Source organism: Astatotilapia calliptera, chromosome 2 (genome assembly GCF_964374335.1).
Source record: "Astatotilapia calliptera chromosome 2, fAstCal68.1, whole genome shotgun sequence".
Classification (NCBI taxonomy): domain Eukaryota; kingdom Metazoa; phylum Chordata; class Actinopteri; order Cichliformes; family Cichlidae; genus Astatotilapia; species Astatotilapia calliptera.
Genome location: NC_137423.1, coordinates 24,548,665 through 24,562,022, shown reverse-complemented (window position 1 = coordinate 24,562,022; position 13,358 = coordinate 24,548,665). Strand labels below are relative to the sequence as shown.

The 13,358-nt window shown below is 41.8% G+C and overlaps 1 protein-coding gene across 6 annotated transcripts in view; it reads left to right on the top strand.

Moving 5' to 3' along the window:
* afap1l1a (actin filament associated protein 1-like 1a) overlaps positions 1 to 13,358 on the top strand; it is a 28,097-nt gene continuing 14,739 nt past the window's right edge. For 2 of the 6 annotated variants that reach the window (XM_080306486.1, XM_026188965.2), the window contains exon 1: positions 1 to 342. In XM_080306486.1, the coding sequence (XP_080162612.1) occupies positions 264 to 342 (79 nt within the window). In that variant the 5' untranslated portion in view covers positions 1 to 263. Of the gene's footprint in view, positions 349 to 12,246; positions 12,460 to 13,358 lie in introns of those variants that run through there. The other 4 variants (XM_026188956.2, XM_026188946.2, XM_080306477.1 and 1 more) reach the window with 3 other exon arrangements.

Genomic DNA, 13,358 nt, shown 5'->3' with positions numbered 1-13,358 from the left:
GGTGGGCTTGGCTTTGGACAGGGCCAGGCGAGTTCCTTCTCTTTGTTTAGCAGACTGCAGACGAAGAAGTGCTAACTTTACCCTTCAAGCACACTTGTAACCTTGTCAAACACGAGTCATTTGTGGCTCCGAGCTGTTCTGCTGCGACGGGAGCTTGGTGGCTTTAGGACCCAGCAGATCAGCGGGTGCCTGCTGCTGCTCTGTGTTGTATCCACTGTGGATCTATCAGCGGCGGCAGCAAGCAGCTCTCCACACGTCTTCACATGCTCGCTCACTCATGGACCTGCAGTAGACTTTCACAGGGACAGCATCACAGCGCAATGGACACAAGCGGCCCCAAGTGTAAGTGTAAGCTGCTTTCTAATTCGTCAGCTAATTAAGACAAGCATGTGTTTGTTTATGGGAACTAATCATTTCTGGGAGACTGTCAAAGAGTGACACACACACCCTTCCTCTCACACTTTTATCTGCGGAAATTCTTGTTGGGTTTTCTACTTCACTGAACCCAAATATTTACTGCCTCATTTACCTTCAACAAACACTCACAAACATGTCATTTTAGACAAAGTAAATGTAAATGAAGCAAATTGAGTAAATGTGAACTCATGTGGAGCATCTACAAAGATACAATTGTAGTCCACTTAAAAGGAAAAGAAAAGAAATAAAGCTGCTTTGGTCTCCCCCCAGCTGCTTGGACAACCAGGAAACCAAGTGCAGACCCACAGTTTGATTGTTGTTCTAGAAAGTGAATCTCACTCATCCTGAGTCAAGTCAAATATCTGGATGTGGAGATGAGATCTTTACAGATTGGGTGATCCTGCTAGTAATTGTCTGGTATTGGACGCCAATGGCACAGAATTCTTTTGCACAGATCTCCAGGGATATGCAGTGTTTTTGTGTGTGTGTTGAATAGCCAGAAATACAAAATGTGTTTCCATGCCATGTGTTTTCTCTGGGTGGGGTGCACTTGCACCCCCTGCACAGAAACATGTTTTCCCACTGTAACAAAAAGCATATACACTTGCCTCCGTCTGGGCTTTAGCTAAACATCAGAAGTGATGGCATTAATCAGGAAAGGTTTGACCAAGTGTAGCATTTCAACTAAGAACATATGGTCAAACCTGCAGTGATTTAAGCTGGTGTTGCTGTTTGCTTTTAGAGCTGTGAACTCTCAAATGGTTTTCATCGACTTGTTGCCCGCAGCCAGGCAGGTAAACATGTGATAGTGATTATAACGTTCAGCTTAATGGACATTTTTACTCAGCTGACTGGAAAGGAAAGAAAAGGGGGCAAACCTGCATGCCTACAAGAAAAACAACAATTCTTTTGGTCACTCCTGCCCTCCCGTCCTCAGTTTACCTCCTTTTCCATTCTTTGTGACTCTGTCAGCATATGAGGATTATGTTGATGTTAGCAGTGTTTTTGGTGTGGAGGCAAAGCATCTTAGGAAGGAAGTTTTTAGGGCTTGTCCAGATTTGCAGGCGAGCAGAAAATCTCATCTGTCATTGCTATCTTTCTCAACAGAGAAACTCGTACAAACACACAAGAATGCATCTTGACAGACTGGGCTTTTTGTTTGTGTAAACACCATGAGAATAAACACTCCCATGTCCCCTGCTTGCCTGCAGCTATTTATTTGATCTGTCAGATATGTTATAATGGGCTAATGAGCATTCATAAAGTTTGTAGCATGTCAGAAATGATAAAGATATTAGTAAAGAAGGTCCACTTCAAAACATCCTGCAAAGTGATGAACACTCTCCAGGAGGCTGACATTGATAATGTAGAGGAGTTCACAAGAGCTGAATCTTTTGTATTTGTGAGGAGCAAACTAGAAGTCAGCTTCAAGAACTGAAAGGTCAAATTAGCTCTGGGACTGCAATCTTTGGACAGACGACACTAAGATCAAAATTATAGAGAAAGGTTCAGGACCTGAAGTATATCTTTCAAAGCCCAGTAAATGCAGTGATGCATGGGTGTGTGTCTTCCAGTGGCATTGGATCACTAATGTTTACAGATGACGTGATAGGAGATAGAAGCAGCCAGATAAATTCTAATGTTTATAAAGATTTATACACATCTTCTGCTTAGATTCAGACAAATGCTACAGAGTTGATGTGAAAGAGCTTCATGGGACACACGGGGAATGAGGAAGAAAACATACTGCAAAAGGCAAAACAGGGGTTATGTCACGCAGGAGTCAATCGCCACATCTTTAACTGATCAAGTTGCACTAAAAGCTAAAAAAGAAAAACCCAAGGCAGCAAAAATGTGCGGAACTGCTTTTGCAGTTAGAATTCATATGTTCAGATATCAAACTTGTAAAAGTTGACAAGTGGCAGGTAGGAACTTGAATGGTGTGAGCCAGCGACTGTCTGAGCCAGCTGCAGCAGCAGCAGTGTAACAAAGGTTTTGTTTCCACAGTCGACCTCAGTGAACAGTGTGAGAAGCAGAGCATTCAGGTGGGTGTGAGAAGGGTGAGGTCGTCCCTGCAGAGATGCATCGCAGCAACGGGGTTTGCCTGTGATTTAGCCCATCAGATATGATGAATTGAGGCTATTGTCAGAGCATGTGGAAGAACTTGTAGAGAAAAACAATAGACTATGGAGTAGAAAATGATGCAGAGAGAAATGCACAAGTTCACCACATGCAAATCCCTACTCCGTATATTCATTTCTGCTAATGTGACAGCGTGCTCCACATTCCACTGAGTACTATATGAAAAAGACAGCTAGTGTGTTGCAGGGCATCCATGCGCCCGTGCTTGTGTGCCTGTTGGAATGTCATTCCAACCCCCACCATCCTCTTAATATATTATTCACAAAGGAAACGGCTCAGAGTAAGAAAATGTTTTTCTTTTCATAGAACTGAGTTCTGAGCACTGTTAGGAGACAACAGAGGTTTTAATTGGTAGCGGTCGTATTAAATCACAATTTCAGTGGTTTCAGGTTAGCAGTGCAAAAGAGCACAATTAAAATGCTGCCCGCTTTCATCATCTATGCAGCGGTCAGGGGACTTCACTGTGTGCACATTTATGCAACACTTCCTGATTATCTGCTGGGTGATCTGCATTTTTATGTAACAAACAAAGAGTCCTTATACATTTAGCTTTTGTCCAGTATTTTACAACTTGGCTTTTTACCATTAGTTTTAGCAGCCAAAATGAGCAAAATCATAGCTTCCTATGATGTTGTCCTCCTTGCTCAGCTTTCCAGTTGAGTTCGATGAGGTCAAGGAGGATTAACAACAATAAAACCATCCTGTGGTTCAGTTTAAATGTTGTTCGTTTAGTCTGTTTCGCATCCTGTTGTAAATGAAATAGCCAGACGTAACAAAGGACAGTTACAATGAATTCTACAGGCCATAAAATAGCATTCACCTTCATTTACAGTTCAAAAAACTCAAAGAAAGCTGCCTGTTCTCTGGTGCAAAGCTGTTTCCAGTAGAACTCTAGATCTTTTCTATGATGTGATGTACACAGTATAGTATTATTGTAACTAACTTGAACCACATGAATGTCAATGAGACCCAGAACATATAGAAAAGGGAATCTCCCTTCCATATAACCTTTGTTCAAAAGAGTCTTTGTTTTGTTTCCCTTTTGAGACTTTAGTAGGAGTTTTTAATTATGAAGAAGCTTTGCAGACATGGGTCGATCACACATGTAGCATACATTAAGGCATTTAGTATGATATACGTGTATGTATGATATATGTGCTTCATCATTCATGAGCTCTAAATTATGGATGATTGTAGACCAGCACTATAAGAAGTGGAATTCCCCCCTCTTTAACCCTATGAGAACAGGAGATCACCATGATTCATATGGCTGTATATGTGTGCGGGTTATGTGAGTGTATGTGCACATGTAGGCAGTGGTCATTCTCCACACATTGCTGTTTATATAGGGTTTCCATGGAGACCTGCATCACACCACTGTAGCAGGGGACTATAGAGTGTACGTGACACTGAGGAAAAAAAGGTGTTTTCTTATGCTGCTGACAGTGAAAAGGGACTCTGCCTGAGGTGTGCTGGCACACAGACACAAGCAGTACTTATAAAAGATTACGATTTATTGGGAAAACTTGGCATAATAGGACTTGTCTAACCTGTTATCAGTTAGGACGTCTATATGTGACTTTCGAACAGATGTGAATTAGGGTGATTTATGAAACAGGTACAGAAGTTTAATTTAATTTTTTTCCATTTTGCTTTAGGGGGTAAAGAGACATGTTACCGACAACACATGGTGTGGAATTCACAAGAGTTTTGGTGTATGATGTGTGATGACGTATACCACAAAACATTGTAACATAATGTTTGATATTATCTACATTAAAAAAGTAGATTTCATGCTTGGCTCTTTTGAAGAAGTTCGGTCTGTAAAATGATATTTTTAAAGTCTTTGTGTCAGTTTATTGTGGTTCTTTGCTCCAGTCACTGTCAGTGAAGGAATTATTGTTATTGTGTATAAATGCAAAAATGACTGTAAAAGTAAAATATTGAAACACTGCAAAACAGCTTCTCACCTGTAGGTTTTTCCCTGTTGCTGTGCTTTGGCATTCTTTTCATTGGACCATGAAAAAAGCAGGACAAATTCTGGTATTTCATATAAGAAGGTCTTAGTGGCTGGAGCCGATCCCAGGTCACACTAGGGGAGTCACAAGCTACCCTCCCACCTATGGTCAGTATAGAACAGCCATTTAACTATGAGCGTCTTTGGAATGTGGGAAGAACCTGAAAACAAAACCCAAGCAGATAGACTATGAAAAAAGACTCCAGCCTGCCAATAGCTTATTATATTGTAATGATATTTAATACTTTGCAGACTTTCCACCTCCTTTGTTTTCTGCCTCTGTGGTTTCATGCTTCTTTGAAGACTGAACACATATTGCACTTAGTGAAAAAAGAACAAAAAAGAAGTGAAACTACATGAGGCACGACATGCTAATCCATTACCTAAAACACTGCATGGAAGTGTGTTGAAAGGTAACTTAGTAATGATTTAGTAAATGTTATTTTAACTTTTTAGACATAACTGTTGTTTATAATCAAGACTCATTTTATTGTTTACACTGCAAAATCCATGCCCAAAGTCATCCTCATTATGCATTTAAATGCTCTTAACTATACAATACAAAGGCAGTTATCAAGGCCTTCTTATGGCTAACATGACAGATTCAGACAACAGAAATCTCAGCTTTCTGGTGAAAACTGAATACAGCGTTTTAGTTCAGATCTTATTAACACAGAAAATCCCAAGTGGAGACAAAGCAGCCTCTCTCCTCCTTCTGTGCATGTGTGACTGGGATTCTGAGCGTGTGCGTGCACGCACGCGCACGTAAATGGTGTGTGTGAGTGTCTGCCGGCATCTGTTCTGTCTATATTACCCTTGTCTGTGCAACATCAGTGCTTCCACTTGCAAAATAGCATCTTTCTAAGTGTGTGAATACTTTTCTGTGAGGGAGACATAGCATTGTGGTGATCTCATAGGACTGAGGGCAGATACGGGATCTGAATAATACTGACTGCACTGTAGGGGCTTTGTCTAGCAGCAGGCTGAGTCAAGCCCTCTGTGCCATCCTGGACCTGAATAAATCAGAGCAAAAAATGAAAAATGAGAGCAAGGGGAAGGAAGTCTAGCAGGCAGACATCCCTTTGACCTTAGTCCATATTGAGAAATGCCCAGATGCATATGTTTACACCTGGTGAGTATTACTGTTGATCAGACTCTTTCTACCCATCTGTCCATTTTTGTCTCCTCCCTTTTTTTTATTGCATTTTATTTTTCAGGGACACTGGGAAGATCGGCCCTGCCTCACAATGCACTGATAAAATACAGGGAAATCCCCTGGGCACTTTGCCATTCTGTTACTGTGGTAATGCATAAACAGGCATCATCAGCTGTTGAGATGCTTCTTCATCACACACAAGAGATTTGCCACAGTAGACTGAGGGGTAAAGGATTGTAGGAGTCAAAAGTGGAACTCTGCTACACCAGAAGAAATCTTATTTCAGGGCGTCAGTAGTACAACTTCAGTGTTGCCTCTTTCAACAGTGTAATTATTTCAGTAACATAAACCTTTCTCCCATACCTGTCAGATACAATTATTCTTAGGGCCTGATAGCATGAGATTCTTGCTACAGAGATGCAAAAGCTGCTGAACAAACATCACCAATGTCAGGTAGGAAGAAAGAGCAGAGTTGCTTTACTAACCTGACCTCTAACTTAGGACCTTGACTGTCTCTTTGAGATAGCAGCTCTAGCTATCACCGTCTGAACATCAAAAGCTTCTGTGCTTAATGGCTGACCTTCAAAGAGCCAGTTAATGCTTAAGCAGGTGAGCGGGAGTGCACAAGCCCATACTTCTCCCACACTCTGACCATAAGTGCCCCGGCCACCATAGATACCTAATGAGTTTGACTATTTTCTCTGTCTGGGGTGAGCTCGTTAGAGTGGTGTAATTAGTAGGAGCAAGAATGCAGGATGGAGCCAGAAATCTCTTAGAGACAGACTGCACGACACAAACAAACCGAATGTAAGTGATGTGTAGAAATATTTGCTTTGATTCGGGGAGAGGCTCAGGGAGATTTAAACAAAGATGTTAGATTGGAAAGTAATTGTGCCGTGAAACGCATGCTCTGCTGAATGCAACGCTGTTTATCGCTCTGTCAGTTTCGGGTCAGTGTGCTGGCCAGTTATTGCAAAGAAAAATAAAAATCTCAGACAGAATAATACTCTACTCGCGTAGAAACTCAGCATATCTATGTCCTTAGAGAGTCCCCATCACTGTTATATTTATTGTCTTTGCTCATACACTTGTATCATGGAGTGTGGGATCGTTGCTGTATTTTATAATAACCTGAAGCAGCTTCCTGAGTCCAGTAAAAACAGTGGGGGTGGAGCATGTTTTTCTCTCTCTCCTTAGCCATATACCTTTGCAGTTCCTCCAAAACAAATAAACTTTTCCACATGTTCTTCTCACCTGCTGCTCAGCTCCAGTTTTGTAATCTACATTTAGTATATATGTTCATTATCACTGCTTTGTCAGACATTACTACCTACACAATGAATGCATTAACAAAAAGGCCATGAGAACATAATTATCTCTCAGGGGTTCAGCCTGTAGCTGCTAAATGAGTTTTTGCAGTAATCACATATTCAAGGCTCTGTTTTATTGTTTCTTTGAAATGCAGCTGCAGATGCATTCTCTATTCTATCTGGTGAATGATCTAGATAGTGAAATGAGAATGGGGTCACCAGAGACGCTGCAGTCAAAGTGGGAATGGGTCAGCTGACAGGAAGAGGAAACAGAAGGCTGGAGGTGATAGGTGATGTCATCGGCAGAGAGAGGGAGTTCATCTCTATTGGGGGCCATATGAGAGAACTCCATAGAGATGCTCAGCCCATTATACTAATGATGATGAGGAAAAATGCTTTGTTTTGCTACTTTTTTAAATCTCCCTTTCAGGGTCTTCAGTAGGTAGTTTAGTAGTCCTGGCATAACCTTTAAATACCCACACTTTCTACTCTATATGCCAGACATGCTTCCAATGAATGGGCTCTTATTCCCTAAGCCCTCAAAAACATGTAATGACATCTCTGTTTTCAGGCCCGGCAATATTGACCAATAATAAGATTTACTTAAACATTCATTAATTTTAAACTAATATATTTCTTTGGAGTGTATGTTGATAAAAACTATAAGCACAGCAATATAAAATATTGTCATTTTTTGTGTTTAAATGTTAAGTAAATATATCCAGCAAATCATTAGTATTCAGTTGATGAAGTGTCTGAAAGTCCAGTATTTATTTTCCCTGTGGCTTTTTGCCATCCATCAACTCCTCCAGCCTTAAAGTTTAAATGCTAACCAAAAAATAACCAGGACACCTAGGGAAAGCATAAGATAATGTGCCAAGAGACGAGCTGATGAAAATCAGGTGGGGCAGAGACGTATGTGAGGCTGGTGTAGGACATGAATGAGGACAGCGAGATAGTGGTGAGGTGTGCGGTCGGAGTGACAGATGTGTTCAAGGAGGAGGTGGGATTGCCTCAAGAGTCAGCTATGACTTCCTCTTGTTTGTAGAGGTGATGGACAGATTGAGAGATGAGGTTAGACAGGAGTCTGCACACGACACTGTGACTGTGTAGAAGATAGCCTGGAGAGGTGGAAGCATGCTTTGGAGAGAAGAGGAATAAAAGTCAGCAGAAGCAAGACAGAATACATGTTTGTCAATGAGAGCAAAACAGGTGTAGCTGTGAAGGAGCAACGGAGCAGAGTTAGTGAAGGTGGAGGAGTTTAAATATCAGGGATCAACCGTGCAGACAAATGGACAGTGCACGAGCGAGGTGAAGAAGAGTGGAGATAAGTGTCAGGAGTGATGTGAAGGATAACAGCGAGAGTGAAATGGACAGGGTCACCAGGATTGATTGCACTGACAAAATGACAGTAGGTGGAGCTGGAGAAGGAAGAATTGATTTTCATTGGGAGTCACCAGGATTTGACAAGAAGTTAATACACAAGTGGAACAGCTCAGGTTAAGCAGTTTGGAGACAAAGTTAGAGCAGCAAGGCCGAGAAGGTTTGAGCATGTGCAGAAGAGGGATAGTGGATATATTGGACAGAGGATGCTGAAGAAGGAGCTGCCCAGGCAAGATGAAAAGTGGAAGACAAGAGAAAAAAACCCATGAAGGTAATCAAAGGGGACATTCAGAGGCTTGGTGTGAGAAAAGTGGATGCCAAGGATTAGGTTAGGATAGAAACCAATGATCTGCTGTAGCAGGAAGAAGCCAAAAGAAGAACCAAAGCTCCTCAATGATATGCTGTTTGCTCATTTAAAACCAACACAACAGACTAAATTATGCTAAAATGCTCCACAAAACTTAAGGACACTGCACAGTTGGACGATTACTATGTTCTCCCATAATATAACATTGAATGTTGTTTGTGCAAGAGGCCCCAAGAAGATGTGTGAAAAAGTGCTTGTAAACTGTGCACAGGTGTGCCTGTGTGGTAAACCACACTAAATCATTTTGTTGCCTAAACTTAGCCAACCAGAGCGAGAAAATAAAAGTAACACTGTGGTAGCTCCTAGCAGCTACTGCTAAAGAGCATGAATGGGACACCCTCATTGGGGACAGTCGTTTCACCGAGTTTCATGTCTCCATCTCGTGCACTATAGCACCATCGCTTAGTTGAAGCTAGAGTAACCTTTATAACACCACCTAATGAGGTACTGTTATATTCCTTGTAGCAAGTTAACTTCAAAGCTCATGACATCAGATATGGGTCACGTTCAGTCTGGAAATAGCATACAACATTATGGCATGTTTAGCAGATTGTACGCAACAATGCTCAACAGGCCTAAAGCTATGCTCTCTCTTGTTTGATGGATATATCTGTTTCACAATCAGCAGTGATATGGACATGAATCCTATTGTATTAAAACTGTACCGTAGGTTGAACACCTGGAAATGCACCAGCTTTTCCAATCAAACATAAATGAATAAGTACATTTCCATATCTGAATAAAGCCTTGGTGTATGAACTTTGTACTTCTTCTTGAGGTTCTCAAGTTCCATAATGTCCCCACTCAGGGCATTAAGCAACAACTCATTTTTCCTGCCAGTGCTTTTAACATGGTCAGCTCAAGTTGCCATGGTGACTGTGCCAGCTTGGCCCCCTCATCGCTGCCTGCAGCTATATTTCCCAGTCTATTTGTGACTGCAAGCAAGCCATTTCATACACAGTCCTTCTGTGTGATGTCAAATATAGCAACTTTATATACCGTGAAAGTAAAATGAACGTACAGCAACAGCATTTTTTTGAATATCTCTTCCTCCATCACAAATGACGCAGTAAAAAGTAGCAGAAAGACTGGCAGCAGCCATCAAGATGATTTGCGCTATGAACCGGATCTGTCCCTGTGTACCTGTGGTGTTCTCCAGAGATATCACTTTGCGAATGCCCAGACACGTTTCTACTGGCGAGAGGAAAGAAGAGCTGTCACTCTTGGGAAATGCCAGGAATTCGAAGGGTAGGGTGGGAGGGAATTTCATCATGATAGGGCACAGCCTGGTGAGAGAAGGCATTGTTGGCACACCTCCTAATTCAATTAAAAACTGGGCGAACATCTGGCTGTCTGGTTTACCTCATTCTTTGTTACACGGAGTGGTGTGATAAATCCTGTGGTGAACGGTGATCTCCTTTCTCATCTGTGCTTCTTAACATTATGAATCAGCTCTTTTTTTTTCAAACATGCCTGACTCAGCTTTGATGACTGAGTTGGATGGAGGTATTTAGGTAACACTCACACGGCATGATGATAACACTCAAACGCCACTGTCTCTGTACTGAAAACCCTATCCTTTGACTCACTTAACATGAGATAAGATTATGCTTTTGCACACAAAAAATATGCTTTTCGTCTCCTTCAAAAACTTGCTGGGTCGTATTGTTCGGCCGAGGAAGAAAGACACCTACACAGTGCAGTGTGCTTTCATGTCAGATCGGGTTGAGAAATGGTTGTGTATCCAGCATCTCCAAAGACAATAAGGAAAGGGGCTCTTCCAAGAATAATCCATCAGTTTTCAGTAGATACAGATCTCTTGTGGAGTCACAGATGGTACCGTCTTTTTTTTTCTCGAACTGCTTTATCTGGCATGACTTACATCTTTATGGTTCTCCTTTGTTTTGCACTGTGGACTTGACCAGTAGTTTTCATTGTAATAAACACTAGGTTTTGTTTTATCATTAACTGTGACTATTTCTGCCCCGAAGGCTTTAGCTTTTCAAAAACCTGAGATCCATCGCACCCAGCTGTAATATGGTTCAAGGTGGTGTGAATTTTACAACTTGGTGTGCTTTCACATCCCTCCTCTAACATCCACAGTTCTGTATGTGGTCAGATATTTACTATTGAGGTCAAAGTTCAGATTTAGTCACTATCAGAACTCGTTTTTTTTAAGGCCATATCAGGCAGTATGTGAGACTATTTTGGGAAAAGCTGGGAAGCACCATTTACGAGTGAGGAAGGGTCTGGCTTTTTTATCAATAGATTTTAGAAGGAGCTCATTAGTGCGGCGCTTTTCTTCACAAATACAATTCTGTGCAAAAGCATCGAGCCACTACTCATTTCTTTATATTTAACTTCCAAGGAGTCCAGTCCTTTTACCGGACCATTTTTAGAGGAGTAGTTTTTGTTTGTAACGCCACTTAACACTGACCTATGACTCATTTAAGCATAAAAAGACACCCAACTCAAGTGATGAACCAGGGTTGTGTTTACTTACAACAAGCAAATTAGCAATTTGTTACTAGCAGCTAATTACAAACAGATGTAATTTGTTCCCATTCCTTTGGTTTAGCTGAAAACCTCTTGTATGTCAGCATGGTGTGCAGTGTGTCCTTAAAAAATCTGAGGAAACTACACAGGTGTAGGACATAAAAGAAATGACAAGCCTCAAAACTATCTGCAACAGATTAACAGTATCTGATTAGCATTTTTGAGACATGCATCTGGCCCTTCAGAATGAGCTCCCCAAATAGAATCACAATGGGGTGATGAGGGGTCACACTAGGATTCCAAACAACAGGTGATCTTATTACTTGCACGCTTATGCTGTAACCCCAGTCTTGTGACATCATAATGATACTTGTCCAGTCTTGTGCAAGAGGCTTCTTATAGTAAAAGCCTACACTTAGAAGAAGCTAGTGTGTCATATTGTGGTTGTGGTTGTGTATTGAACTGTGTATGCTTCAGGGCTGTTTGTGCCACGTTACTGCCAGTGTGATTGAAGGCAGCATGTTGCATCGTGTTTGGCTGCCTGATTCTGCCTCAAGGCAGCAAATCCTCCACGTGTGACACTGAAAAGGTCTCAACTTGCCCTAATGACTACTCCACAGAATTTCCTAAATCCTGCAACTTTTACTTGACATGTTAAAATACCCCTATAAACTGGGGATTTCCACAGGCAGCTAAACTGGAACCTGTTTAGTTTGTAGCCACTAGTTAAAAGTTAATAATGTAAAGAGAGAGGGAAAGAATGCAAAAGAATAAAGAATGTGAGTTAGCTATTAGTGTGTGTGTTTACACAGCAAGCCTTTCCCAGGTGCTATACGATCCCTAGGATTACAGTGGAAGAAGGGGGATCAAACACATGCGCACACACGCAGAGCACCACCCCTGCCCCCCCCCCCCCCCCCCCCCAACTCAAAAAAAAGGAACGAGAGGAGGGTAGACGGAGAGGGAGGTGCAGAGAGATAACAGATCAGATGGAGGAAGGGAGAGGTAAAGGGAGTGTGAATTCAGCAGATGGTAGCTCACCTCCGCTACAGACTTCACAGGACAGAGCACAAAGGGTGTCTTTGAGTCTGGAGTATCTCCTGCAGTATCTCTTTTGTGTATGAATGAGCCAATTAGAGAATGGTGGGACTGTCATCCACTGCCCGTGAAGGTAAGTGTTTTGAAAAGAAAACAACAAGAAAACAGATATTTTATAAATGTTGGTATATTAAAGCATCTGATGCTACAGGATTTGGGCATGCCGAGGGAAAGAGAGGTGTGTTAGCTGCGGGGATGTAAAGACACTAAAGGTGTCGTGCCTTCAATCCAAACACAGTAGGAATCAGATGATGTTTACTTCATGCCTTGAGGGCCATGCCAGCTCACTGAGACACAGAGAAAGGCAGAAATGTTGAATTGTTGAGAAAGCTGTGTTTGCCAGGGTCGTTAGTGAAACATTGTAATTTCTGAAGCCTCTGAAGACTCGTTGTGGGCTGCAAATTCTTGTTGGATAAGTTGGAATGTCTGCTTACAGTGATGTTGTGAAACAAAGCTGCTGCTGACTGAATCCTGTCACTTTCGACATACTGTTATGTTAAGTTTGTTTGTGTGTGTGTGTGTGTGTGTGTGTGTGTGTGTGTGTGTGTGTGTGTGTGTGTGTGGGTGGGTGGGTTGCATGGCAAGAAAAGAAGTCAGCTCAGCATGAGGGAGGTCTTTGGTACTTGGAGGGAGCGGGGGTTGAGAAAAATGGTGCAATCGTGTGAGGTCAGATTATTCTTTAATTTAGACGTTGTTGGGCATGTTAGCACAGGTGCTAGACTCACTGAAATTATTCACCCATCATTCAACCGTACAGAGTTGGCACAGAAAGTCTACAAATGTAAGCTCCTTTTAAAGGCCTGAGTCTGCAGTGTTAAACAAACTACCCTCTCCACTTAACAAAGGTCTACACACACACACACACACACACACACACACACACACACACACACACACACACACACACACACACACACAATGCAGAGTCTTGCACTATGAACAAGGCGAGGAATGTGTCTGGTGTTTAACAGC